The 27,809-nt window shown below is 53.0% G+C and overlaps 2 protein-coding genes and 1 long non-coding RNA gene across 8 annotated transcripts; 1 reads left to right on the top strand and 2 right to left on the bottom strand.

The window, feature by feature from the left end:
• Positions 1 to 2,241: 2,241 nt before the first annotated feature.
• LSM4 (LSM4 homolog, U6 small nuclear RNA and mRNA degradation associated) lies at positions 2,242 to 9,662 on the bottom strand. Of its 3 annotated transcripts, XM_080566019.1 has the most exons (5): positions 9,287 to 9,662; positions 9,009 to 9,050; positions 8,809 to 8,907; positions 6,307 to 6,490; positions 2,242 to 3,775 (listed from the first exon to the last, which is right to left on the bottom strand). In XM_080566019.1, exons 1-5 carry the CDS (start codon positions 9,287 to 9,289, stop codon positions 3,687 to 3,689), a joined length of 417 nt encoding a protein of 138 aa, XP_080422145.1. In that variant the 5' UTR covers positions 9,290 to 9,662; the 3' UTR covers positions 2,242 to 3,686. The 3 variants fall into 3 exon arrangements, with proteins under 3 accessions (XP_080422145.1, XP_080422144.1, XP_080422146.1); XM_080566018.1 differs by lacking the exon at positions 6,307 to 6,490 and having other exon boundaries at positions 9,287 to 9,642; XM_080566020.1 differs by lacking the exons at positions 8,809 to 8,907; positions 9,009 to 9,050; positions 9,287 to 9,662 and adding an exon at positions 6,897 to 7,392.
• Positions 7,601 to 26,172, top strand: PGPEP1 (pyroglutamyl-peptidase I). 4 transcript variants are annotated; one of them, XM_080566014.1, is made up of 6 exons: positions 9,765 to 9,911; positions 13,214 to 13,266; positions 17,011 to 17,095; positions 18,867 to 18,983; positions 19,523 to 19,755; positions 20,097 to 26,172. In XM_080566014.1, exons 1-6 carry the CDS (start codon positions 9,774 to 9,776, stop codon positions 20,287 to 20,289), a joined length of 819 nt encoding a protein of 272 aa, XP_080422140.1. In that variant the 5' UTR covers positions 9,765 to 9,773; the 3' UTR covers positions 20,290 to 26,172. The 4 variants fall into 4 exon arrangements, with proteins under 4 accessions (XP_080422143.1, XP_080422140.1, XP_080422142.1 ...); XM_080566017.1 differs by lacking the exons at positions 9,765 to 9,911; positions 17,011 to 17,095 and adding an exon at positions 7,601 to 7,624; XM_080566016.1 differs by lacking the exon at positions 17,011 to 17,095 and having other exon boundaries at positions 9,802 to 9,911.
• Positions 24,851 to 27,179, bottom strand: LOC308182031. The gene is made up of 2 exons (XR_013941640.1): positions 27,073 to 27,179; positions 24,851 to 27,015 (listed from the first exon to the last, which is right to left on the bottom strand). It is a non-coding gene; the product is annotated as an uncharacterized lncRNA (long non-coding RNA).
• Positions 27,180 to 27,809: the final 630 nt, after the last annotated feature.

The raw sequence follows: 27,809 nt of genomic DNA, 5'->3' as shown, positions 1-27,809 counted from the left end.
CCCCCCGCTGGTGGCGGCGGGGCCACCACCAAGCCCCGGTGCCCCCCGCCTCGTGTGGTCCCCCCGTTCTTTATGTGCCTCCCCCCCCAATTAACCCCCCCCGGTAATTAACCCCCCCTTCAGTAATTAAACTTCCCCCCCGGTAATTAACACTCCCCCCCCTCGGTAATTAACCCCCAACCGCCCCCAGCCCCAACCGGGACGAGGCCGCCCCGGTGGTGCCCGAGGCCTCGGGGCCAGGCCGGGCCCCGGCCGCGTTTCCGCCGCCAACCCCGTCATTACCGGGGCGCGGCCGGCCCGGCCCGGCAGGTTCGGCCTTACCGGGACCGGCCCTGCCGAACCGGGCACGGGGCCGCCACGGCCGCCCCGCACCCACGGGGCACCGACACGCACCGGGCCCCCACACCGCCCCCAAACCCACCGGGTCCCGTCACCCATGGGGCACCGACACGCACCGGGCCCCCACACCGCCCCCAAACCCACCGGGCCCCGGCCTTGTCCCGGTGCCAAGCCCTAAATTCTCCTCACGGGTCTTTAACGGGGGTCCCCCGGCCACCGAGCTTTGGTGACAGTGCCACCGGTGCCGTCCCCGTCCCCAGAGCAGGCCCCACACGCCGCCGTCCCCAAACCAGGCCCCAAGCGCTGCCGTCCCCACACGCCACCACCGTGTCCTCACGCCTCCCCTCACCCCGACCCCATTTTCCCTACGATCTTCCCCAAATCCGTTATGGTTTCTACGCCAGCACCGGAGGGCTGCCAAGCACGGTGCCACCTCGTCACCGGCCCGGTGACAACGCATCGGGGACGGCCACCCACGGGGGGTGCCCCTGCCCCTCTCGCCCCATGGGGCTGAGCCCCAAAACGGGGGCACCGGGGGCTCGGGGTGCCGGGATCTGCCCCGGGGAAGCCACCCCTGAGTCACCCCCGCGGGGACGGCGCGAGGAACCGAGCCGGGACACCGAGAACCCGCCGGCCCTAAAAAAAAAAAATACACAAAACTGGGTCCCCGTTGGGACCGCGCCGCCCCCGGGGGCTCGGAACAATCGAAAACAAGAGAAAAAAAAAATATTTAAAAAAAAAAAAAAAAGAAGCGCGTTTAAAAAGGAAAAAGCGAGGAGGAGGAGGAGGGCTTGACGTGTATTTTTAGTCGCTTAGCGCAGCCCTGAAGTATTTCGGCAGCCACTCCCTCCGGCTGCTCTGTGACTATTCCTGCGCTGCCTCCCCGGCCCCGCGCACTGGGGCTGAGTCACGGCCCCGCACGCCTGCGCCCCGCCGAAAACGGGGAAGGGGAAATTCGGGGAGCGGGATGGGGCTGCAGGAGGGCTGCGGGGTGGCCGCCGGCCCAGCAGGAGCCCCAGACCTTTTTCCCTTCCCCTGCCGTTGCTTTTATCTCGCCCCCGGTTTATTTTTCGCCCCCCCTCCGCCGCGGGGCAGGATCGGAGCTCCGGGGTTTGTTCGCCGTGGGGCAGCCTCAGACGGGGCTTTTTTTTGGGGCAGGAAAGGGGTTTCGAGGGGTTTGCCTGAAGCCGCAGGGGAGCTCTGTGCTGACGGAAGGGCGGGATGCTGCTCTCCAAAGGGCTCCCTCTCTGACCCAGCCCAAAATATCCCCACGGAGGTGGGAAAAGGCAGCGGGGAGCAAGGAGGGAAGGCGGCCGAGGCCTACGGGGGCGATTAAAGGCGAGCACGACTTCACGAGCTCCAGGGCCAAGGCTTCGGCAGGAGATAAGGAGCACTCGGAGGGCTCTACCCTGAGCCCGAGCCAAGGGTCCCATTGTTCTGGCGGGCTTTATCTGGCCCCACCAGACCTCAAATCCAGACGGCCCCGCGCTCGTTTCCTTTTTCACCGGGGCAGCCGCAACGCTGCGGGCTTGCTGTGGCTGGAGGCAGAGGCTAGAAAGGGAGGGAGCAGGTTGGGAAGGGAAAGTCTGACGCAGGGCCCGGCCTCCGCTCAAATGCCACACGGGGGTTTGCTCCGAGAGCGAGTTTCCAGGAGGGAGGACACGCGTGCCCTGCTCCCACCGCCCGGGGTTCGCCGCTTGGCAGGAGCCCGGGACGCGGATCCAGCGCTGACGCACACGCCTCGCCGGGGAGAGGCAGCCGGGGAGCACGCGGCTGGTAAAAAGCAACGTTTTAGCCCAATTCCTCGGGTATTTATTTACACGAGGGCCGGAGCGAGGGTTAGCAAGGAGCTGGGGGAATCGCCCGCGGGGCCGAGCGCTGTCGCAGACACGGAGGGAGGCGTTTTCTACAGGTCGGCGATTTATTCCTACTCACCACTTCGCACAGGTTTTATAAACGTTTTAAAAAAATAAGTATATATAAAAGCAGGTTCTTTACTCGTTTTCTCTTCCCGGCAGTGGTGATGGCAGAGAGTAGGCTTCAACGGGGAAAGCGGTTGTAGAAAACAAAAAAGGAAAATCACAAAACCAAGAAAACGTTCAGAGTGAGTTACAATATCTTCTGCTTTTACCCTAAAATTAAACAAATTTCATTCACCAGGGAGTTCAGGCAAGGCTTAAAGCCTCTTTCTCCCCCCCGTGCCCCCCCCACAGGCTTTCAATTCAGATCAGGCAGAATATTTTGGGGCGCATTTTGCTCGTGGGACCCTGCACCCTGTGGGTTGGAAGACTCGGAGCAACCTGACCGAGGGAGACGCGGGAACCTCTTAACCTACAGGAGGGGCACTGCGCGCTCCGCTCCGCGTCCCCGAGGAGAGAGGTCTGGCCAGTTACTGGAAAATGAAGTGACAACATCGGGGCGAAGTCAGTCCCCACGCAGCACGAGGAATCGGCTCGACAGACGCTGCTGGAACTCAAAAATCAGACTTCAGGATTTCGTGTCACAGGCGCAAGGGAGAGAAGTGGGGGGGGAGGAAAGAAATCACCAGCTCGACTGCTTTTCAAGAAAACAAACCAAGCGAGGAAGGGGCACACCAGCCTTCCACGAGAAAACACAGAAAAGCCTTTCCTTTAAAGGAAATCTCTAATCTGGAGTCAAATTAGAAAGACGCTAATTGGGAAACCCTCACTCATCACAGAGCTCTCGGGGAAACAACCCTTAAAGGGCAACGCAACGTTCACCCCGGGTTCTCCTTTTGGAGAGAGCCAGAAGTGACCAGCCACAAACAGAGGACAAGGAGATGGCTTAAAAGTCTGTTTTGTTACAAGTAACAACAAACAAACCTTTAAGACTGCTCACGTAAAGACACAATATCCTCAAGTTCAGTGTTTTCAAACCAAAAGGCCTGCAGCTGTTACAAATGCAGCAAGTTTCCAAAGCTTCAAGTATAAAAAAAGAAAAAAAAAAACAAACGTAACACAAACAATCCGGAAAGCATTTGCCTTAGTTCTTACACCACTACACGCGATATTCTGTTAAATTAAACCTGGTGATCCTGAAAAATTAAATAGTGCTTCCACTCCCAGGAGAGGGCTGAAGTTAGGTCCCTAACCGTGAATTATTATTATTTTTTTTGGACGTTTCCAATTACAGACTTGCTGACTAGAAAGGGAATAACCCCACTTGGCCAGGTTAAATCGCGAGGGGCTTCCAAACTACGTGATCGGGGCACGGATCGACTGACGGAGGAGCAGAGACAGAACACTTTTGAACGCACGGCAATCCTGAGGTGTGACCAAACCAAAGAGCATCGCGGCACCGTCCCTGGCCGGGGCGCAGCCAGCCTCTCACTGCTTTGCTGACTGCCTGCCCGGCTTTTTTTCCTGCTGGCCTCTTCCGCTGCCTGGTATTCCTCTGCCGCGGCCACCAAACACACCTGCGGGACAAAAAGGAAGAGCAGAGAGACAACAGCTTCATCGTAAGCCAGTAACGACTCCCACAGCTTTAAAACTCTTTCTGTTCTCCCAGATACGTGCGTATTTTCTTGTCTTTGCAGCAGCAGAGATGGGATCTGTGGGCTTCTCCCTTGCCAGTCCCAGACCCTGTACTCATCAGGAGCACAAACTCACCTCCCCTCGCCAGCCAGCTCAGCGATACTTCTCTTCTTTACCACGCCCTCTGGCTAGCTGCGCTAGCATCGTAAATTTACCTCTTTTATCAACTTTTTTACTTTTTAAATAATCTTTTTACCATCACGAAGTTCACCTCTTTTTGAAAAACCCAACCAAGGGAAGAGAGACGAGGTTTTAAATCAAGCCACCCGTCAGCAGGGGATCGGCAGATCATACCGCGGCCCCCCGAGAGCTGCAAATCCAAACCCAGAGCAACGAAGAGGGAGTCTCGGCTTGAAGGCTGCTCGGGTACAGAACAGAAAGGATTCATCCCGCTCCGTCACCTCCTTGCTCTGGGGGAGGCCATCCACCGGTCCGCAGAGGGAACCGGACGCGCGGCAGTGCCACAGGCACAGCAGTGCCCAGGAGGCTGCGCCGAGACCCGCACCAAGCGCCCTGGGAGCCGACAGCTCTGCCCAGCTTTGTCCGGGGAGCTGCGAACAGCCCCCCCCAGCCCCTCCTTCCCAGCTCAAATCGGCTCCGAGCGATCCGACTGCGGCTCCACGTGGCGATCATCGGGTTTATTTCGGCCCGCGAGCGACGAAGGGGCTGTGGAGCTGCCCCCCCAGCGACCTCTGCGCAAGAGCTGGAGCCCGAAGGAGGCTCGGTGCAGGCAGCGGGCAGAAGAACTTGCTCCAGAGCCCTCCGCTCTGCTTGCTCAGCCGAGACATGTCTGAACCAGAGGGGGAAAATCGCTTCTAACCCCGCAGTCCTTTGGAAGCGGCTGGAGGCCTGCGAGCATCCCGAAAAGCTGAGCAAAGAGCGCAGCGCTCCTGAACTTGGCAAGGCAAGGAGCGAGAGACGCAGGATTACCAGTGTCAGAAACAATAATCCTTTCAACTGCGCGCACAATTATAGCTTTACTTCTGCCTGCTGGCCTCCCAGCAAAATTGTCCTGCCTTTTTTTTTTTTTTTTTTCTTTCCTTCATGTCTCGGTAATGAGAGCCAAACCTTTTAGCTAATTAGCAAATGCCGAAGCTTCCCTTTAAAATATTCCATCAGCGAATTTAAGCTGCACATCAAAACAGCGGGGAACTCCACCTCAAACACGGCTGGGCTCTGCTCTCCACAAGGTGGATATTTCCACAGCACGGGCAGCAGAGAAAATACTTCAGCTAAAATGTTTATCCAAACTAACCCCATCCAAAAAAGCTGTTGTGCCAAGCGCTTTGGACACCGAAAAGGGAAGGAGGAAAAATAAAAAGGCCCCTTCAGATTTGTAAAGGTCACTTCTGCGTGCTCGGAGCTTTTGGGAGGCGGCAGAGATCGCAGGGTTTTTCCTCCAGAAGTCCCTGCGAGCCGGAGACGCGAGCGCTTGGCGCGTCCCGGCGTGGCGTGATGGCCCCAGGTACCTCCCAGCCGTCCTGCCGGGATTCCTCGCATAGCCCAAACGCAGACAGCTCGTTAAGGGCGCTCCGCAGAGACCTGGCCCTTCGGCGTCTCGGTCCCCAGGGCTCCTTTTACAACCCAGGTTCCCTGTTTTGTTCCGGCAAGTCAGCCCACGCGGGGTTTAGGCTCCTACCGCGGGCTGATCCCGCAGCGAGGAACCCCGGGGCTGAGCGAGGCGACCGCAGGGCAAGTGGCAGAGACGTGGCAGGAGGCGTGAGCAGGATGGTGCTGGGAGGACGGGGTGACAGATCCCCGAGCTGGGGCGCTGGGAGATAACCCAGCCGTGTGAAGCGGGGCAGGGAAGGAGGAGCTGTTGGCGTGACCTATTTCTGCCTAAGCGGCAACCTCCCCTGTTATCAGAGACATGAATTGTTCACGTGGAGCAGGAGGAACACAAACCCGCAGCTCTATACGTAAAAAAAAAACACAATAACAACCAAAAAACCCACAAATCAACAGGTCAGAAGAACCAAAGTCCCATTATACCGGGAGAAGAGACGTTTTTTAGCAGCGATGGTCAGAGCCGTGTCCGTTTCCCAATGGACCGGCCTCATTTCCCCTCCCAGCTTCGCTAAGCTGGCCCCACCAAACTTCTGGTGTCTGCCGCGTCCTGCAGCTAGCCAGGAGGGGCACAGACAGTCAAATTCGGAGACTCTCTTAATTAAGTTCCTGCCCAACCCAGTAACGAGGAAGGCACAGCCCTGGCACGTCTCCTCTCTGCTCGCTGGCAGAGGCGAGGCGCTCGCTCGACGAGACCTCGCAGGGGAGCGGCTCCGGCTTCCCGCAGACAAACAGCTCCGGGTCGAGAGCCGAGAAGCCGCAGCCCTCCCGTGTCCGGGAGGCGAAACGGGAGAGGCAGGGATCCCGATCGCCCCTCCGCGAGCCGAAAAGGGAACGGGATCGTTACCTCGTCCGGCGCCGCCAACCCCACGGCCCTTCTGCTGCTTCTGCTGCTGCATCCCGCCGCGGCCTCTGCCCTTGGACACCACCTCTTCCTTCACCATGTCGATTATTTCGTCGGGGATGCGGAGGTATTTGATCGTGCTGCCCCGGATGTAGCACTCCGGCATCCTCCAGAACTTGTCGCCGTCCTGTCAGGGAGCGAGGCGTTAGGCCGAGAAGGAGGCCGGGTGCTTTTTGCGTTACATTTTGGCATTTGAATATTTCCGTATCGCTTCCGAAGAGCGTGACGGCTCCGCCAATCTTTTCTGAGCCGTGATCAGCCACAGAATTGGGTTCCCCTCTCCATAACACGCGGCCCTAAGGAGGTGGCGGGGCACAGAGGGCGTTCAGCCATGAACCAAAGGCGTTTCGATTCCAGCCCTGCCCGTAACACCCACAGAAAACGAAAGGAGAAGAGGGAAGGGAATTGAAAGCGGGCCCGGGGAGGGGAACGTGCTAAGTCACACACAACTGCTGCAAGCAACCAACTCGGGCGGCGCGGGGCAGGTCCAGCAGAGGAAGATTTCTTCTGCAGAAGCCCCAGCTGGGAGTCACCTCGCTATTTCGCTTCTCTGGGGCGGGGAGCGAGCAGCCAGGCAGCAGCCAGAGCCAGCTGGGCGTGGGGCGGGTGCCCACCAGATGCACAGGAACCGTGGCTGTGGAAAATAAGGAGCTTACGGATGACATTAAAAATAAAATTAAAAAAAAAAAGTCAAAAAATAATAAAAAAAAAAAAGGCTCCGGGAGCCAAGTCACTGAGCAGCCGTGTTTTGCTCCGGGCGGTTTCAGGACTTTCCTAGGACGCAGCCCACCAGGAGCTCCCCGCCCGCGTGTCAGGCGCAGCTGCGGGGACGGGGAGCGAGCGCCGGGGCCGAACAACAGCGCCGCTGCCCGTGATGTAACCGGGAGGAGGGACGAGGCCTCGTGAGGCCAGCTCTGCCCCGCCACGGGGCCCGGCTGCACGCAGGAGAGCTCAAACCTGGCTCTCCTCGAGCGGCTCACACGGACAACGCGTCCCGGAGGAGCGCGCCGCCCCAGGAACGCCTCGTTTCACCTCCCTCGGGATCAAACCGTCCCCCACGGCTCCAGAGTTATTTGGGGCAACCCCCGCGTGTGCGGGCAAGCCCTCGGCACGCAAGGCAAGGCGGAGAGGAACAAACGGCCTCCTCCAGCCAGGCACCCGGCGAACCCCACCCTGCCTCGGATCCGCCGGGCTGCGCCTTGGCTCCCGACGCGGGAAGGGATCGAGCCAGGTCCCGGCTTCCTCGTTCCGGCCTCCGCGGGTAAACAACCGCCCGGCGGGCTGGGGCGGCCGCCAGGCACCGCTCCCAGGCACCGCTCCGTGCCATCTAGCGGCCGGTCCCCACCGCTGCCACCGGCACTGCCCTGGAAGTGCCTCCCACGGGGCTTCGAGCAGGGGTTCGGAGGAGTTTTGGGGGTGGGGGAGAGCCGCAGGGTCCTCAGGAGGGTTAAAGGATGAGGAATTGCTCTTCCGCAGGAGAGCACAAAGCCACACAAAGCTGCTCTTCCAGGAGGCAGCAGAAGAGGACAAAATTGCGTGGTCTTTAAGCACCGATAAGGCTCTGTCACCCCCTCCTGCAAAACCCCGAGAGAAACGCCTTCCTATTTACCCTGCCATAAGTCCAGGGGAACCCACAGATTCCTAAAAGTTCCTACCTTACATGGAAGGTCCCCCCTCAAACCTTTCCTCGGCCGTATTTACTTACGAACGCATCTCCAAGCCCCAGCAGGACCGGTCAACGGCTTCCTGCTGCGGACACAGCGGGCACCGAAGGTTTGCAGAGAGATTTTCTGCACAACCAGGGCTTCCCTGCCCGTTCCTCCCCCAAAACCTCCGCAGCTCGGAGGCAGGGGGAGCGCAGCCAGCACCGACATCCACCCTGCAGCCGCTTCCCACAGCGCGCAGCCGGGCGCGGGCCGGCAGGGACAAGACCAGGCACTTCTGGCTGAGGTCAAAGCCCGGCGGAGATCCCAATCTGCCGGAGCACCCCTGGCCACGGGCAAAAGTACCAGACGGCGCCCACCGCGGGTAAACAACTGCCCGCTCCCGGTTTCTTTTTGATGTGGGGAGCTACGGGGCGAGAGGCGAGCGGGTTACTAAGAGGCAGCGCTCGGAGCAGAGCGCGCAGACGGAGCCTCGGCGCTTTGAGGATCCGCCTGGGCACCAGGGGCTCCTCACCGGGGGGGTCTGCACGTTACAGGACGGCCCCCCCGCCCCCGACCCCCGTTTTTAGGCGTGTGTTCACTTACCTTATGCTCGTTATTTTGTCCTACTTACCGATAACTGCATTCAGTTCACGCCTCAGGCCAAAGCCACGCTCCCAGAGGAGCCAAAACCCAACCGAGCCCCAGCCGGGGCAGCCCAGAAATGGAGCCGGGGCTCAGCCCCCACCCCGTACTGCCCCCCCCCCCCGGGCTCCCCGTGAACACCGGGGCCGGGTCTTACCCGGGAGGTGCAGATGACCTCGCGCAGGTTGATGTTCATCCAGTTGTCGCAGCTCACCAGGTGCCCGTTGTACGTCTCGCCATTCTTCAGCTCCACCAGCTGAAATCACAGGGCGGTCACCGGGAGGGGGGGGGTGGGAACCGGGCCGGGCATCACCGGGCCCGGGGCGGTAACGGGAGCGGGGCCGGGCCGCTACTCACCATGGGGTGGTTCTGAGCCGTCTTCAGCAGGGACAGGGGCAGCTGCGAGGGGGAGAAACGAGAGGAGAGGCCTCAGGCACTGCCGGGACACCGGAACCGGGGCCGGGACACCGGAACCGGGGCCGGGACACCGGAACCGGGGCCGGGACACCGGAACCGGGGCCGGGACACCGGAACCGGGGCCGGGACACCGGAACCGGGAGGGCGATGCCGGTGCCGGGGCCGTGGTTCCGGGGCACCGACCAGGCCCCGGTTTCCCCCCCCCCCCCGCCCCTCACCATCGTGCCGGAGCCGCCGCCGCGCCGGCCGCCGCCGCTCAAACCGCCCCCGGCCCCGCGTGGAGCCAATCAGCGCGCGGCACGGCCCCGGCGGGACCAATCAGCGCGCGGCGCGGCCCCCGCGGAACCAATCCGCGCGCTGCCGTAAAGCAGCGCGGCGGCTCCCTCCGCGCTTTCACGACGGTGTCGTGAATGCGAAAGCGGCGGCGGCGCCCCCGAGCGGCGGGGCCGGGGCCGTTCCGTTTGGGGCGGGAGGGGGCGAACCGGGAGGCCCGGGGGCACCGAGCTGAGGCGGCCCCGGCGGCGGAAAAGGCGTTGAGGGAGCGCGCCGCGCGGCGGGGCCGCGCGCTCTGTGCCCACACGGGGCCGCTCTAGCCGGCTGGGCGGAGCGAACTCTATGGCTGCGGGGGGCCGCTCTAGCCGGCTAGGCGGAGCGAACTCTATGGCCGCGGGGGGCCGCTCTAGCCGGCTGGGCGGAGCGAACTCTATGGCCGCGGGGGGCCGCTCTAGCCGGCTGGGCGGAGCGGACTCTATGGCCGGGCGGGGCCGCGCGCTCAGAGCGGGGCGGGCGCGCGCCGGGGGCGAGGCGCGATGGAGAGGCCGCGGCGGGCGGTGGTGGTCACCGGTACGGGGGGGGGGGCGGCATGGGGGGGGCACGGGGGGGGAAATGGGGATGGGAGGGACCGGGGGGGGGGCGGGACGGGGATGGGGGGGGTGTGGGGGGGGCGGGGGTGGGCGTCCGGGGGGCTCCGGGGGGGTAAGGAGGGGGGGAAATGGGGGAAGGGGGGGGTACTGGGGGGGTACGGAGTGATCTGAGGGGGGCACAGGGTGATTGGGGGGGGGATTCAGGGTGATCTGGGGGGAGTGTGGGGTGATCTGAGGGAGTTACAGAGTAATATGGGGGGGGTACAGGGTGATATGGGGGGGTTCAGGGTGATACGGGGGGGTACGGGGTGATCTGGGGGGGTACAGGGTGATATGGGGAGGGGTTCAGGGTGATCTGGGGGGTATGGAGTGATTGGGGGGGTACAGGTCAATGCTGGGGGGTACGGAGTGGTCGGGGGGGTATGGAGTGATGAGGGGTTCAGGGTGATGGGGGGGGTGTACGGGGTGATATGGGGGGATACGGAGTGATCTGGGGGGGTACAAAGTGGTCTGGGGGGAGTATGGGGTGATTTTGGGGGGGTATGAAGTGATCTGGGGGGGGTAGAAGGTGATGTTGGGAGGTAGAGAATGATATTGGGGGGCACGGAGTGGTCTGGGAGGGGTACGGAGTGATCTTGGGGGGGTAGGGGGTGATCCGGGGGGGGTATGGGGCGATGCTGGGGGGGTAGGGTGTGATCCAGCAGGGGTACAAGTCGATGCGGGGGGGGGGGGGTATTGAGTGATCTGGGGGGGTAGGGGGTGATGCTGAGAGCGGTATGGAGTGAGCTGGGGGGGTACGGAGTGAGCTGGGGGGGGGAGGAGGTGATCCTGGGGGGGTACAGGGCAACGCTCAGGGGTTACGAAGTAATTGGGGGGGGCACAGGGTGATGCTGGGGGGGAACAGAATGGTGCTGGTGGGGTACAGGGGTTACGGTGCGATGCTGGGGGGGTACAGAGTGATGCTGGGGGGGTACAGAGTGATGCTGGGGGGCTCCCCCATGTGTGGGGTGAGCCCTGGGAGGGCCAGGGGTGCTCTGGGGACTGGGGGAGCTGTGGTGGGTGGGGGTGTCAGGAGCTGGGGGGCCCCCCAAGTCCCCAGTCCCCCCCTAAGGCTTTGCTGGGTGGGGAGGGAGGGCGCTGAGCAGGAAAAGAGACCAAAATTGGGGGGCTCACTGACCCCCCCCGGGATGTGGCGGTGCAGAATTCACCCTGGGGGGGCGGGGAGACCAAAATGGGGGGGGAAGGAAACAAGAGGCCCCCGCTCCCAGGGTACAAAGGCAGCTTGGTGTGTGGGGCAGGCCGTCCTGTGCCAAGCGGGGACCTCAAGGGGGGCCGGTCGGTGCTCCCCGTGCTGCTGAACCCGAGGCCGTTTGAGTGGTGGGGGGGGCTCCTCGCTGCCGTTCCACCGAGGGGGGGGGGGAATAATCGGAGGCAAAAATCCTTGCGGAGAGCAGGTGGCGGGTCCTGGCGCGCGCTGCTCAGGGGCTGCGCTCGGCGGTGACTAAACAGAAAAGCGGCGTCACCGAAACACCCTCCTGCTTCTGGGAATGCCTCCTCTCGCCCTTTTTTTTCCCCGTTCTTGGGGGAAGTCCGCTGCCGAAGCGGAGCGGTTATCTCGTGAGGTCTGCCCGCGGCGGCCGGCCGGCCGTTTGTCACCACTGTCACGCCAAGTTCCCGTTTGGAATCGTCAGCGGTGCCGTGTTCCCGCTCGGTTACGAGCCTGCGCTCGCCGAGGATAGGTGTTATTTACGTGCAATTTCTTTTTTAGGGCTCTTTAAGGAGATAATCCCATAAAGCTCTCCGTGGCTGGCTTACCGCTAACGAGCCCTGGAGGGCCCTAAAGTGGATGCGGGAGAGCTCCCGGAGTTCGGTGCTACCAAAAGTTGCTCATCTTCTGTGCAGGAGCTGACCCCGGGGGATCTGCACGGGAGATGAGTCAGAGGAGCAAAAGTCCCCCGTAGGGTCCGTGCCAGCTCACATTCGGCTGCAGAACAAGGGGGGCTGCGTTACGTCCGCAAGGCACCTGTAGGATTTCAGCCTGGCGGCGCGCTTTGTGGCTGAAACTGCTAAAAAGGGATGCTCGGTTTAATCTCTCTCGGAAGAATACGATGATTTCTTTAGGGGTGAAACGTAAGGAGGTCGTGATCGCTTCCAGAAAGTCGCGTAAGTCATCGCTGACTTGTAGGAGCATCTGAAAAGTCATCTGGTTATTGGAAAGTCACCTGGGTATTCATCTTGCTGGCCTCTGCTGCAGTCGTAGGTTGTCTTAATAACAGCGGGGGCTTGCTCGTGGGAAAACACACCAATGTTTCGGTCTTGTGGAAACCCTCAGGGGGTTTATTTGGGGGAGATGTCGACGTTGGTTCGGTTCTAATGCTCCCACCCAAGTGGAGCTCCCACCGAGCCCACGCCGCGCACATCTCTCATGTCGTCATGAGCACTGTGACCTCGGCCTTCACCTGCTGCTGGTAGCAAACAGCCCGCTTCCATTAACGTGTCACGTAATATTTGTAGTCCCTCTCCGGTCCTCTCACGAGTTAGCCAAAATCTATGCCCCTAATTGCATTAGGCTCACGGGGCAGCTCCGACGTCTTCAATTAAGGCATATTGACATTGCACCCAGATAAATGCCTAACCTTTGTGTGCTTGCTCAGGGAAAGATGTTATGGATTACTAGTTAACCCTGAGTTACTCATTAGGAAATGCAGATGGGTTGAGTAAGGGTTTTTTATAGCGCTATCGTAACCTTTGCTGCTCCGTGTAGGTGGGTTGTCAGCACCGTTGGGTTTAGTTCCTCTAAAGACCAATCCACAGAGATTTTGGTGAAGGCTCGAGCAAAGAAGAAATACTCGAGGCAGGCTCGTCGACGGTTGTGGAAGCATCTGGTGCGGACTGTTACAAGCAGGATTAGAAAATCCAGTAATGATTCTCGTTCCGTGACATCAGTCAACTCATCTGCTAGTAGCAAGTTTTTCCCTAACCTGGTCAGGAAGGAAAAAAATATGCTTCCCCGGTGTCTGCTGGTGAAAAAAGGAGATTTTTTTGGTTTTGAGGCAAGCTCTCGTTCTCCTTTGTTGTAAGATGTGTAGTTCAGACATTGCTGTGAAGGTCTCTAGTAGGTAGTTAGGAAGTGAATGAGGAATATATAGTGAATAAGGAATATATAGTGAATAATTGGGTATTACAAGAAGTGGATTTCCTCTCAAAATACATAAAACAGAAAAGCACAGACCACTTTGCAACTTAGTCAAACGTGTAAGAATGCCTTTTATTCTGTTTCAGGGTTTGGGCCGTTCGGAGAGCACGCTGTTAACGCCAGTTGGATTGCAGTTCAGGTAACACTATAACTTTGTTCGTAGAAAGTTAAATCAGCCCCGTGCCGATAACCGACCCGCACACATTTCAGCCCGCAGCTCTTTTGTACCTTGCCTTCCCCGTTTATCAGCTGAGACCAGCTCGCTCCAGGTGGCCAGCTGGGTAATGTTTTATTCGCTTCTCAGAAAACAGTCCCTTAGCTGGTAGAACTTAATGAGATGGAGTTAATATAGCTAAGGCAAGTAAGGAATTCCTAGGCTAACTCCCTAGATTTGAGAGATGGTAAGTGGGGCAGGGAGCGGGGAATCTTGCTCTGCTGCTTCATGTGCTGCAGAGAATTCAAAATAAAGAAAGAAAGAAAGCTAAATGAATTCTTATGTTTTCCTCCCAGCTGTAGCTTGAAATCTGGGTGAGTTGGTTAACCTTTAAGCCATCTCATCTGTAACGAGACTTGCACATGGCAGTCCTGTGCAGTCAAGTGTGCTGCAGAGTCATCCAACACGGGTTTGAATTTCGGGACTGACTCTGAAGGGAGCATCCATCGCTGCCCGCTCTCCTTTTGGCTCCTTTCGGGGCAGCCTGCTGGGCTGCGGCGGGTGAAGCAGGAGGCGTGCGGGTGCTCAGGGAGCACACTGCGGGTCCTCAGGGAGCACACAAAACAGCAGCAGGCGTTCCAGGGCTGACTCCTGCTCACTGGAGATGCAGTGTGAGAAGTGCTCGTGAAGCACTGTCGCTTGAGCAGGTCGTAACGTGCTTTAACACAGCCACCTTATGCCACTTGTAGCTGCGGAGCTGCGTGAACATATGTGACATATGTTCATCTAAATAACACACTGATATATTCCCAAAGAAGGCAGGAAGAAGAAATCCAACTCTTTCTAGATTCCCTGCAAAACTAAGGAATTAAGGGTGCTTTGTAGTACGCTGTAAAAGCATTAGCCTTGGACAGCGCTGTCACATTATCCCAATTCTTCCTTATTTGTCACTTCTGGATGTGGTTTATGACAAAGCTACTGGGAATTCAAGGGTACCTTTTAGTACAGTTGCCCAGGGAATTAAATCTATTTTTCTCCCCAGCACATCTCTCTTCCCTTCACAGCTCTGAGATTAATATCTTCTTTAGAATGCTTTTAAATTAAATCACAAACTCTAATCAATTACAGGCAACTAATGTCCAGATGTCTAATGTGTTGCCTGGTATGAGAAGCCGAAACCTTTGGCTCCAGGAGCCCTTTGAAGCTGAATTTATTTGAGTTAGGGTTTGCTCAGGCTGAGTTTGGGGAAAAACGCAAGCTGCGTTATGGAAAAAAATTGCACGTTGGTGAAATTTAGTAGCAAAGCTAATTGACTTGGTTTGTTCTTATTTGTGTAATGCCAGCTATTGTAAACAAGCTACTTTTATGCTGGAGAAGATACACAAAGGGGTATTGTGCTTCTGGGACAGGAAGAGTAGTGGGTGTTCTGATGTCGCTTACAAAAACAAACCTAATGTATAATTTGTGTAAAGAGAAGCGGGCTGTCATCCCTTCAGCCCAGCAGCTCAAGGCATTGCTGATAGAGGAAGTCATCGTGTGCATTTTAAATTCATTTTATGGGCTCGGGGTTGCTTTGAGAACGTAAAACTAGAATTGGCGGTGCGCGCTCTGCCGCGTTGGGGCCGATCTTCCCCCGACTTTAACAGCTTGTGTTGGCTTCTGGCTCAAAACACCGACTTTCAGGCGGTGGGGAGGATTTGCCTTTCCTTACCCCGTCTCAGCCCGGAGAGGCCCAGACAAAAAGGAACAGCATGTCTTTGAGCACATGCAAGTTGGGCATTGTGCAAGTTTCAGACGGGGGACTTCATGGAGCTGAGTGGACACAAAGGCGTGTCTGAGTTTCTGAGTCCCAGACGGTGTGATCTGCATGTTAATAGAAGAAAAATCAATTAAACAATCTTTGTAAATCCTTCCTAGCTTTAGGGCTAAGCTAGTTCTGGTTTATTACATCTTTTATTATCCTGCATCCTGAGGATAAAATCCTCTGCTATTCCTTTGGGTTTTATTTGGGCTCTTGTGCGGAGGGCAGATGCGGTGTGACTTTTCCCTCGGACTGCGGTGTATTTCTAGTATTGATGCTTGTTCGTGAAAATAAATGATTTTTACACGTGATAAACACGTAGGGTATCTTAAATAGTCACGGAAGCAAACGCTAAGATAAAAAGTTTGGACGTTTTTATGCTCGGGATAGAGATAGGGGGACAATAACTTCTCTCTGCTTTCTTTTCTGAGGCCAGCAGTAAAAACACTTCGTGTGTTACAAAACACAGGTTTGCCATTCCATGTTTCCATCTCTTTAACATTTCCTCCGAGGCTTTTTTTCAGTTGCTGGGGGGGGGACCTTTCTGTAAGAAGAAGTGGAGGAAGAACGGGATTTCAGCTCGGGGCATCTCCCGGCCTGCAGGCCCGGGTGCGCCTCATGGAGGAGGCCCGGGTGCACCCCATGGAGCCCGTCAGGCCTCGGTTCTCCCCGTTAGAAGTGTGTCTGGCTGGGCCGGGGGCCGAGGAGAGAGGTCAGGGTGCGTTTTGGCCTTACGGAGCACAATCGCTGTCAGGGTGTCTAGACAGACCTGATAAGGATATTAAAGGCTGACAAAGGAGCCCATTGTTGAGGGGTCAGGGAATCGGTCAAACGCGTTCGTTTTTCTCTGTTTGTCAGGTACACAAGGCTGTGGATAATAAGTTGTCTGGGGGCCAGAGTACATCTTTATTATGGAATGGAAGTGCGTTTGGTTAAAGGAAAGCTGTGGGTTTGTAAAGCGGCGTTTGACGTGCCTGCGTTTGGGGAAGGGGGCTGCTCGGCATCGCGGCCCGACGTCTCTGGCGGGCGCGCAGCCGGCAGAGCTCGCAGCTCCCAGCTTCATCTTTAGAAGCTGCTTCACGCTCTTCAGAGAAGTGATGATGAATTCCTACCAATTAACGCTCTGGAGCTTTTCCTAAAGAGACTGGCTCGTATTTGAATACTCTAATTTGTAAACTACTTACTTCATTAACGCGCCGCATAAAACAGCTAACGTTTTGAAGGCGGGTTTGTGTAAAGAAGATGTGATGAAACATCACTTAGCATCCATCTCTGGTAATGAATGTCTCTGTGTGCCAGACGCTAATCAATACAGCAAGCCTTTAATATCAGCCTTGCCCTCGGAGCAAGTGATTTATCACGGTTGTTGCTCATATCTGCTGGTCCGTGAAAGTCTTACTCTTGCTTTTTCTGCGTGTTTGAGTTATCTTAAATCTTGTTACACCGACCGTGGTGTCTGTACAAGTGTGAAAAGTGTTGTGTTTTTTTTTCCCTCAGAACCCCAGTAAAGAAATAGATGCTGATAACTACAGAAAAAAAATCTTGCTATAATAATGCTCATGTTTAGATCGAAAAACAGAGGAGGTAAAATTATAATGGAGGAGTCAAAAAAAACTCAGCCTCTGTTCTCCACTCCTCTCCTTTAAAATTCTTCTAACTTAAAGACAGTTTAGGCTTAGCTAAATATAGGATTTGGAATTCAGTAGTAAGCTTCATTGAAAATAGCTTATCTGCACTTCTTAGCCTGAAGTTGGTGAGTGTAAATCTCCACACACAGGAAAATGAAGAATGAGAATTGCATGAAAGCGCAGCTCTTGGCTCTGATCACTGGATCAGAACCCGAAATGGAGATAATTTAATCATTCAAGAATAATTTAAAATGTCCTTTGATACGTTGATGGCTTCTTACGCTGCTGTTTTCACTTCAGATCCATGAAAACAACTACAGTGGTACGTGGATGTGAGAGTGCCAGGTTCTTTTCATGCCGTGCCTGCAGCTCCTTTGATGTTAATGCAAGTAATCATTCTGAGCTTTTGTCATGAGTAAGATCGCGTTTTTCTAACTGACACGTGTCACAGAGGAGAACAGCACAGGAAGACGAGCTTTTGCTGAGTATCAACTTGTGAAAAGCTGGAGTTGGTACTTGTAACTGCAACACGGGCCTGGCTGCAGAGACGCAGGAGCACCGGTCCCCTGACTTCAGAGGGAAGGATGCTCTTGTGGTTTTTGTGCCGAGGAGACAGCTGTGGGAGGACTCAAAGATGGCTTTATCGGTCTTGAAAAGCATCTGGAGAATTTTTCAGAGTGCCAAAAATGTTGTCTTCATCAGAGAGAAACATGATCCGAATTAGATGGTGGTGGAACTCATTAAATGTGGTGGCTGAAGTCACTTCAGGCACTGGAAGCAAGCCTGATGGTGCAGGCAGGGCTCCCAGGTTCAGAGCCGAGCCGACAGCTCTGTTTGAGAACGTTTCTATTCAGAGGTTTCAGACCGTGTGGTTATGTCGTTTCCTTGAGTTCTTGAAAGTTTGGGTTTCTAACTGAAGCTTTGCTGGTGAGACTGGAGCGAGCCGAGACGGAGACCAAAGAAGAGCAAGGGAGGAGCGTCCAAGACCTCGCGCTGTGTTTGGGGGGAGCTTGCAGTGCAGGTTGGGAATACTGGGGAAAAGAAAGAGCTTTCTTCTTCCCTCCCTCTGCCTTCCTGTTTTCAGGGAGTCTGTGCAAGATATTTAACTGACGCTCTGTGTTTTAAAGGGTTTAATGGAAATTGGCAAAGTTTGCTGCCTGGATATTAGGGCTGTTTTCGAGGCGTGTTTTTAGTTAATGTTATAGAGGGAGAAATAATTTCCTGCATTAGTTGAATCACCGAAATGGTAGCAGTTCAAATGGCAAAATTAAGCACGATATATTAGGTATAGGTAGAGCTAGCAAAGGAAACCTGCTTTATATTTTGGGAGCAGTCTGCATTGTATTCCAGATTCTGCCAAAATAAAGTAAAACAAATATGTTGAAGAGGGCATGCCAATGTTGCTGCAGTTTCCCATACGAGGACTGTTAGCTAATATTTGTAGAGACACTCAAACACAGAATCCCTAACTAAGGGTGGGAGTGAGCTGTTATCTGTTTTTGTGGAAACAAACATGAATTTGCTCTTCAGGCCAGCAGCCCTGCGAGGTAACAAATCAGACTATGAACATATTCCTCTCAATTCTGCTTTTTCTATATAATATCCAGCTCTCTCAAGAAGTGAATATGACTATATACTTCTAAAAATAATGAAGCCATTCTTTTTTTTTTTTGTAGTGTGGGAGTTGCTGATAACTATTGTCAGTTAAATGTTGATTTCTTAGTTATACACACATCAGAGCAAAACAAACAGTCCTGTCGGTGCAGGCTGTTAGCACAGGTGGGGAGATGCCTTTGTTGTTCCTAGTTATGGTGTTGTTTTTTTTTCCTTTTTGCTGCTGCTTCTATCCTAACTGTCAAGAGACCCTCTCTTTGAGGCAGTGTAGGAGGGTATGAGACAGAAAACCAAACTGGAATAGTAGCACTGCTCTTTTTTCCCCTCACCATAGCTTTGGGAAGGAACAATTCCCACCTCGTGGATGCTCAGGGTGCCTTGCTGTTTGCAGGGTTTGTACAACCCATGGTGTAAGCTGCTGTTTGGCCCTCACAGAGACTCACTCTGCCATTAAACCCTGCAGAAGCGCATCCTCTGCTGAACTTCTGTCTGACCATCTTGTCTTGTGTTTTTTTTTTTTATTTATTTCCATATGTTTCTAGGAATTGGAGAAGCTTGGGCTGCGAGATGACGTAGATCTGCACGTCTACGAAGTCCCAGTTGAATACCAGACAGTGCAAAGACTAATTCCTGCGTTATGGAAAAAGCACAGTCCACAAGTGAGTGAGTAAATGGAGAAGGAGAAAAGGCAGAGTAAACGGCTGACATCTGGCATCCTCACAGCAGTGAGCATAATGTGAAGTCACGTTTTAGCGTGTGTTCGGTTTTGTAGTCCTTTGCTAGATTTTTTTCCTCTTTTTTTTTTCGTGAGAACCTGTGAATTTGTAGAATTTTATGGCTCAGAATAAAGTGTTCCAATTAATGGGAGCAGCCAGTGTGAAGAGGCCGCTGTAAAGAGCCGTCTAGACAGCTCCCAGTCAGTCTGTGCCCCCTCGGCTGTTCAGGCCTTGGGCCTGGCCGTGAATGTGCTCATGCTCATTTTTGCCCTGAGTTAATTAGAGTTTGGGCCAGGAAGGGACAAAACAAGAAGAGTTGTTCTGTACTGGGCCCGCAAGTTCGTTGATAAAATGTCTTGTTAGTGTGATACTCATGCGAGGATTCAGGTGACAGCCCCGCCAGAATTTGACTGGGAATAGCAGGCTGTGATTCTCCATTCTTTGTGCTTTCCTTTGTCTAACTTGTTTGTTTTCTCCTGTAGCTGGTGGTTCACGTGGGTGTCTCGGGTATGGCCACCACCGTAACTCTGGAGAAGTGTGGCCATAACGTCGGCTACAAAGGCTTAGACAACTGCCGCTTCTGCCCGGGCTCTCAGTGCTGCGTAGAAGGTGGCCCAGAATGCATCGATTCCATCATTGACATGGACACGGTTTGCAAGAGAGTCTCAGCACTGGGGCTGGACGTCACAGTCACTATATCTAAGGATGCTGGCAGGTACGGGATGACAGTGATCGATGGGGAAAGTAGAGGCGTATCGCAGCGCTTGTTCCCTCCGTGCTCGGCTCACGAGGCCCGCACGCTTCGTACGCTTCTAACGGGGCTGGCAGTACTGTCTGTTCTTCTGCAGTCACACAGTTGTGATGGGAAACACCGAGATTTTTACGTTTTGTTGTCCTAGATGAGATTAAAGCAATTACAGACTCAACACCTGGCTTGCATCGCGCTTTTTATTGCAGGATGTTGCTGCAATGCTGAACGATAAGAACACAGTTTGTCCTGACCTGCAGTTTGCATGCTGTATTTGTTGCTAAATAAGCTCTATTTTTATATTTCAGGTACCTCTGTGACTTCACTTACTACACTTCCTTGTACCAGAGCCGTGGGAGGTCAGCTTTTGTTCATGTGCCTCCGCTGGGAAAACCATATACCGCAGAACAGCTGGGTCGGGCCCTACAGGCTATCATAGAAGAAATGCTTGACGTTTTGGAGCATTCTGAAGACAAAATCAATTGTCAGCATGAACACTGAAAGGGGGCAGAAGCTCTCCTAGTATTGCACTTCCAAAACTTCCCCTGCTACAGAAGTACTGGGGAAAACGGTCTGAAACGTACAGAACGAGAATTGGAGACCTCAAAAAGTGAAAATTCCACTTCTAGAAATTGACGTTTTTTGTCAAATGTGCGCATTTCAGCCTAGGCAACGAAGGATTCGAGATCTCTTCTTTAAAACACCTGCGACTACTCATTCCTGAAGTGTGTGTGCGCGCTGTGCTTTATCCAGAGCTTGTCTGTTGGTCAAGTGACAGCTACTGACCAGTCTAATGCTGAGCAGAGGGAAAGTTTCTCACCTGGACTCGGCGTTCAGGTGCAGGGAATTCATAACTCCGTCCTCTAATGACTAGTCCTTAAGTCGAAAGCTTTGCTTTCATTTTGTTTTGGTTTGTCCCTCTTTGGCCCAAATTATAGGTTCTGATGTGAGAGTGTAACTGAGGATAGTTGGAGCGGCGTGGGTTTGCCTGTTGTAAAACAGTTGGTTGGAGCTGAGGAGTCTTCGAAATTGCTTTTGAAATTGAAAACATATTTTAGTTGCTGATCTCTCGCCCCGCTTCTCCGAGTATTAGTCGGGTCCTCGTTAATGTACTGGTTAACTGGTAGCTGCAGATAGAAGGGGTGTGGTTTGGGCTCCTTTTGTTGCAGGAGATAGCTGTTTTATATACAGTATGAACCTACCTTGCGCCAAATATTTCCAAATGTCTTTTTTATTAGGCTCTCGATGCCACCTTCCTCACTCAAATCAACCATATACCTCCTGTACAAAACACATTGTTTCATATGTGTATAAAGCAAATCATTAGTGGTTAAATAGCTTTGCTAAAGGCCACTTTCTCCACAGGAGATCTTTATCGTAGACTCTTGGTGCTAGCTGTTATTTTTAAGGTGAAGGCTGACTAATTTATAACTTCCTTAGTTACGAACTTTCGTTCTCGTTAAAGGTTAGGTGAAGAGTAATGTTTAACTTAAATTCTAAGTTGCCACCTTGATTTATTATAGGCATAAATATGCTAACGTGTGGATTCAGAGACATTCTGCCAAATGAGGTCTTCTAAAATCCTAAACCTCCTCCCACTGTCTGTGAACCAGAGGCAATTATTTGAGACCCAGGAATGCTGCTTAGGGTGAGTGTTCCCGGCTGTTTGTTAGTGCCCCCCTCCCAATGGGAGGGTACAAAGCACTGCTTCTGGTGGGGGCTTTCCCAGGAATTCGCTTGGGAAAGCGTACGTGCAGGTTCTGAGCAGGACTTTAAAAGTTTCTGATGCTAGTCGTGTGGGTTTGGTTCCAAATTACAAGACTCCAGTGAAAGAGAGGTGATGTTAGGTGGGAACAGACCCCAGACTGGTAATTGATGGCCAGTAGGTCTTATTAAGGAGCCACTTAAATGAAGAGGTCTGTGATTTGATTCTGATACTATTACAAATATTATATATATATATAAAGCAGCTTTTTGGAATGTTGTAGAATATCCTTATTTTAATTTTTCTAATTATGAATGATTCTGCTATAGTATCTCTCAGTGAGAGCTGCCACTAACGTGCTGTTTTCCAGTAGAAGTCTAGTGACAGAGGAAATGCCACTTCTCCTCGTAAGCCTTGCGCAAGGATGAAGACTTCTGCGGTTGTAGTAACTTTGCCAAGGGGATCTGGGTATGAAGATGTTCGGTTTACCGAGGAAATTCCCTCTGTACTTAGTGTACAGGCGTTCCTGATCAAAAGAGTTTGCCTTCAAAGTAAATGTTCTCTTTTGCATTCGAATACGAAGTAGCACTTGTCAGATCGTCGGCAGGCAGGCAGACTTTCTGATCAGTAATTTATTATATTTAATATTTTGTTTAAATATTCGTGACTTGACACGTTTTTGCAAATAGTTGAGCTACTTATCTCCTTGTAGATTTCTTCCTTTATCTGGTAAGAAGTTCTTTGTCTTCGGTGTATCCTAGCTGCTAAACTTTTAAAAGAGATTCGTGTATCCGGCTAAGTTCAGCGATTGATTTAAGTAATGTTCAGTGTTGCTATTTAATTTACGTGTGACGTAGTCGCGGATGAAAGGGGAGTGGGAGACCGACGGTTGGGTGAGGCGGTGGGAAATGCCCGCGGGGTCGAAGCGGACATAGGACCCGCAGGGCTCGCGTGTCGAGGCAGGAGGGATGATGCAGATCCCTGCCTGGCCTCGAGCTCTGTCCACGAGCAGTGTCCCTGAGCCAGATGTCCCCTGTGTATCAGCAGGTACCTGCTGCACGTTCAGGCTTCTTTTGGGCGTACAGGTGAGCAGCCTGGGACATCCCTGATGGTAGCATGGCACAGTTCACCCAGGGATGCTCATGGTGGGCTTGAGGAAGCTCCAAAATCCACCGGCAGGGAAGGCAGCGGCTGCTTTTGGAGATGCGGCTCTCCAAATTAGCTTAATCAGCCCTTGGAGTATTTCCTGCTCAGTGTCTATCCTCTTCCCAGAAGTGTGTCTTGGGTCCTCTCTGGGGAAAAACCTTGAGCTGGCTTCTGCGACTTGTGTTTGTCCAAGGCCTGCAGTAGCTGACCTGCTACGTGCCACTGTGGAGATCTCCTTTTCAGAAATACTTGGAGCACTCCGTGCAGCCGCGCGTTTCCTCGTAACCCCTTTTTGTGAAGCTCCCCTGTGATCAGGTTCTTAGAAAGCATAATTTATTTTATAATCTTCCGGCTTTTTGAGAAGTAGTCCTCAGAGATTGTGTTTGTAAAGGGCGTCTTGGTGGTAGAGAAATTTTGTATAGTGAGACTTTTAAATGCCATTAAGCTAATTTTATTTAATCTGACCTAAATTAATTTTTTTTTGAAAGCTTATTGTTAAATCCATTAATTCTTGCCGCTTTTCGTATAGGTGCGAATTTTCTTTGGAAGTATCACATAAAAACGATGCAGAGCTTCAAAGAGCTGATGCTTTGTGTAATGCTTACTGTCTGCTTTCTCTTCCAGATCATCAATAAATAGAATTTGCTAATTTGCACTGACTGGGAGACCTGTTGCCGACTACAAAAGCTTTTGTGCTAGTGAGTAAGTGTAGGAAGTTCAGGTTTAGTGTTAATTACAGTGCCTGCAATTTATAACGTGTGAAAGCTGATAAAGTTTTAGGGTCCTGTGACTGCAGAATTGTCTCTGGTGATGCACATCACTGAGGAACGGGGGTGAGAATATTTTGTGTGTAAGAGAGAATTGGGGAGGTTCCATTTTATCTGCTTGCCAACAGCGTGGAGTAGGAATTGGCTCATGTGTTGGTGAGGTTTGGTGATGACAATTTAATTGTTTCAGTTCTTAAATGCTGTGGAGGACTTTGAGGAGCTCCAGATACCCGGATACTCCTTTGTCGTTTAGTGACTGTGACGTCAGGAGATACCTCCTTTGATTTAAACGTGGTAATCTATTTTATGAGACACAGCAAAAACAAAAAAAAATAATCCTGTGAACTTGAAAGCTTCTTTGCCTTGTGGGGATGTGATTGGAGGCAAACACAGAAGCTATTTGTATTTTGGGGGCACCTCTGCGCCAAAATCCATAGGAATCACATGAAGGAGTTCGCGCTTATTTGGAGTATTCCCCAATCTGATTGCCTCCTCTTAAATGTGGTGGTAGTGGGAAGGGATGAAAAGGTCATGATGATGGTTAGAGGTGTTGAGTGTGGTTGGGACATGATGCAGCCGAGGGCTGCTTAGCTCGGAGTCCCTCGCGGAGGGACCTGACTGAGGATGTTCAGAAGTTTAGGGCTTAATGAACGCTAGATTGCTCTGCTTTCACCCCAAAGACGAGGCGTCCAGAGAAAATCTAACAGAAATGCTGACTCGTGGCAGAAATGGGGAAGGCGTCTGTCTGCAGGCAGCCCCGTGCTGTTGTGCTGTGGCACCGGGACGGCCGCGCTGAACCAGCTCCGTCTTGTAGGGTTGCACTGAAGTGCGCGGTAAGTCAGGTAGGAAACTGACTTAGTGTTTACTCACCTAGGCTTAGATGTAGCATCCAAACTCCGGTGTGTCTCTCCTGCTGTTGTGCAGGCAATATTGAACCTGCCAGTGCCTCGGTCGGCTGGCAAAAGGGGATTGTTGCCGGCTGCTCATGGCATGCCTGTAACGAGGGCCCGAGAGCTTCCAGGCCTGCAGACTCACAGCTGGACAGCACAGACCCCCCCGTGTCGCTGTTTTTGTTAACGAGAAGTCTGAAAAAGTTATCGTCTACTGACATTTCTCCCAGTACTCGAATAATCTTTAAGTGTGATATTTGTTGACCTCGCATGCAGGCTTTCCTAGGCGGTGTATGGGAGGAGTGGCAGGAGGCGCTTCTCAAAACCAAAAGTAGGAAAACCTGTGAGTGAGCTAAACTGGTGATCCCCCGCTAACCCAAGAGCTAGCACTAGCCTGAAGCAGCTATTATGATCTGACCATCTTATTCCACGGTTTAGTCATTACTTGTGCATCTTCTTTAAATTACAGCGTGTTTCTAACTCTAACCACGCGGTCTGTGCTCAGACACCGAGCTGCTCTAAGAGCGAGCGGTGGTGTTGGACTGGAAACCAGGACGGTTTAGATGTAGGAAGTACACTTGTGTGGTGTTTTTTTTTTTAATTACGACTTTCAGATTTCATCCTGCAGTGCAGACGTTAAAATTATTGGCAATTTATTTGTACTCTTAGAGCATACTTTCACAAAGTAACCTCATTCCTGTTGTCTCCTTTACTTACTTCGATATGCTATCCGATAATAATATTTTAATGAGAAATTTCAGAGTTGCAAAGGCTTTTTTCAAACATTTTTTTTTGTTGGCTTGGATAAAATACCCCTAGTTGATACTGTAAGTACCCATCTTAAAATAACGTAGGTGGATTTGTCCTTTTTGCACCAGAAACCCTAATGTTTTGTGGTATAAAGTGCACTTTTTCTTAAAACTTGTCTTCATGTCTGATTAGTGTCTTATGTGACTGAAGTGATACTCTGCCGAACAAAGCAGAAACAAAGCTGAGGATGTCGTTAATTCTTCTTTGTATTAATTGAAACCCAAGATCTGCTTCTGGTCCGTCTATTTTAAGACAAAGTAGAGAGCAAAATGCCTCCCCATAGATAGGAATTAAATATAGGAAATGAAACTATACACTGCCCTTAAATAAAACTCTGTGCTACTTAAGTACACGTTCAGGTTTTATATTGCACCAGCTTCTTAAATTGCAAATGTTTACTTTGATTAAACAGGGAGTGCCTTGTCCTGTGCTGGGCTCACTTTTGGAAAGCAGAGTGGTGGCGATGGGGACAGACGAGCCTTTTGCACATGGGGTGGGTGGAACGACTGGGCTTTCATCACTGGGAGAAGCTGCTGAGCTCGCTCAGCACCCCCTTTGTCCAAGCATGCTCTTCAGAACCTGCACTGAATTGAGCTCAAGGTTTTCTGAAACACGCTCAGACATGACAAATAAAAAAAAAAACAAAACCAGAATATTTGCTACTTAGGTGGTTAGCTTGGCCAAATTCTTTAAGGTTATTCTGTCCGTTCTTCGAGGTGACACATTTCTTTCGGGCTCGGATGTGCATGTTACAGCATCACTCCACCTGCCGGGTCCTCCTCTCATTTCTCGTGGCGAACCACCCGGTTGTCTGTCCGAGTATCTCAGGTGTTGCCGATCTCATGCTCATCAGGACTCTTGGAGCTACAATTAGGAATCCGTCGGGGCTTCTGTTTTTCTCAGTGTGTTCTTGCAGTGCCTTGTAAACCCAAACAATCTAGCGTGTCACAAAAGGGCTGTGTAATAAAGAACCGGTAACAGACTTTCGGCTTGCTATGGCTAGACTGGACTTTGTAACTGAAAATTTAAACTGATGTTTCAAAGTAAATAAAGAGTTTAACTCTGACTCAGCGGTGTTCTTTAACAGTCTTTGGGAGGACTAATTTTTAAAGATGCCTTTTGTAGGGTGCTCGTTGTGTGCTGTTAGAGGTGAGTCCCTGGACTGCTTGGATCTCCTGCCCTGCCCTTTATCTTGCTGTTTATTATAAATCTGTTCAGAAAGGTGTCTGTCACTCCATTACATTCTGCAATCCGAGCCAGGACTGGAAAATTTACCTCAAGGTACAGAGGAAGAACATAGCAGATAAAGCTGAAATGCATGGAGTGTCACACCGAGATACCACTTATGAAAATATTGTTCAAACTTGCTGATATTTAGGTACAGAGGCCCGGGGAGTGTCCTCCCCTTGACTTGATGAAGACTCTTTAAAGTACGCAGCAGCACAGTTCGTTCCTGAAGAGCCTGCAAGTTTGGGGAAGCAAAAGCCACTTAACAGTTTTTATTTACAAGTCTGAGACTTACCCATTTCACCAAGAATTCCGGGAGGCAGTAGTGAAGAGATCTGATGAACAGCCCCCTCGTACCTTTCTCACACTGATCCCACCGGTTCTACTCAGATTTTTTGTTTTGTGTAAGGCAAGAGCTTGGAGAGCTCTTGGGGAGCTGAGTTTGGAGCCACAGACTGGAGGTGCCTCTGCGCATCACCTGCTGGAATCGGGGCAAGACTACCTGTTTTTCCACACCCCGTGACGTTACCTTAAACAAAAACTCCTATTTCCTCGTTGTTAGATGGCCCGGTCCACCTAGCGCACGTCTCGGTTCCTGGCTTCCCGTGAGCCGCTCACACGGGGCGTAAATGCCGAGGTAACGGTAAAGCACCGGTAACGTGCCACTGGATGGGTGTTAGACCTGCGTGTCTAACTGCGTGTCTAACTGCGTGTCCAGACTTCCATCTGTTTGGAAGACGAAAGGCTTTAATCACGCGTGCTGCCAGGGTTCCAAAGCCTCCCCAGACGTCTTTGAAGGTTTAGTGTGCTGGATGCAAGACGGGCAGTTGTTTCCCCGTGGAAAGGCGTCGAGGTCTGGTAACGCTTTGGGCACGCCGGTGTGCAAGGCACGAGGAGCTGGCAGGGCATCTGCTCCGCTTCTTCAGTTTCCTTTTAGCTTGAGTTTCACGTGGAAAGTCTGCGTTGCCTGGTGAGCCCTGAATCCGTTCGGTCTTTTCCAGATCTGCTAATGAAATCTGAAATCTGGCTGTGTACCCCCTTTTGCTGTCCCTGTGGCCACTGGTCCTGACTGGGAGCAGACTGGGGATGCGGGGAGGGCTGGTGCGGTGCCCGTGCCACCAGATGGTGCTGCCAGACAGCCGATGCTGGCCGGACAGACGGACGGACAGACAGACCGTGCAGGATTTGTCCCGGTGCTCATTGCAAACGGCTGGGGCTGGAGCAGCCTCCCCAGGGACGAGGCTTCCTTCGGCAGCCCCAGCTTGGGGGCTTGTGGTGGCCACGATGGGAGGAGAGCTGGGCATCGCCTGGCCCGGGAACGGCACCCGGCACCTGAAACAGCGGGGCGAGATTGCACCAGGCTGGTGACTCAGTCCTTGCGCCCGCCGCAGGCTGGGCATCCTGTTTGTTCCTGCTGCAGAGGGCAAGAGGCTGCCCCAGAACTTGGGTGAGGCTCAGGACCGCACCTGCACGAAG

Source organism: Anser brachyrhynchus (genome assembly GCF_964034855.1).
Source record: "Anser brachyrhynchus genome assembly, chromosome: 23".
Taxonomy (NCBI): Eukaryota; Metazoa; Chordata; class Aves; order Anseriformes; family Anatidae; genus Anser; species Anser brachyrhynchus.
This window is presented reverse-complemented; position numbering and strand designations above follow the sequence as displayed.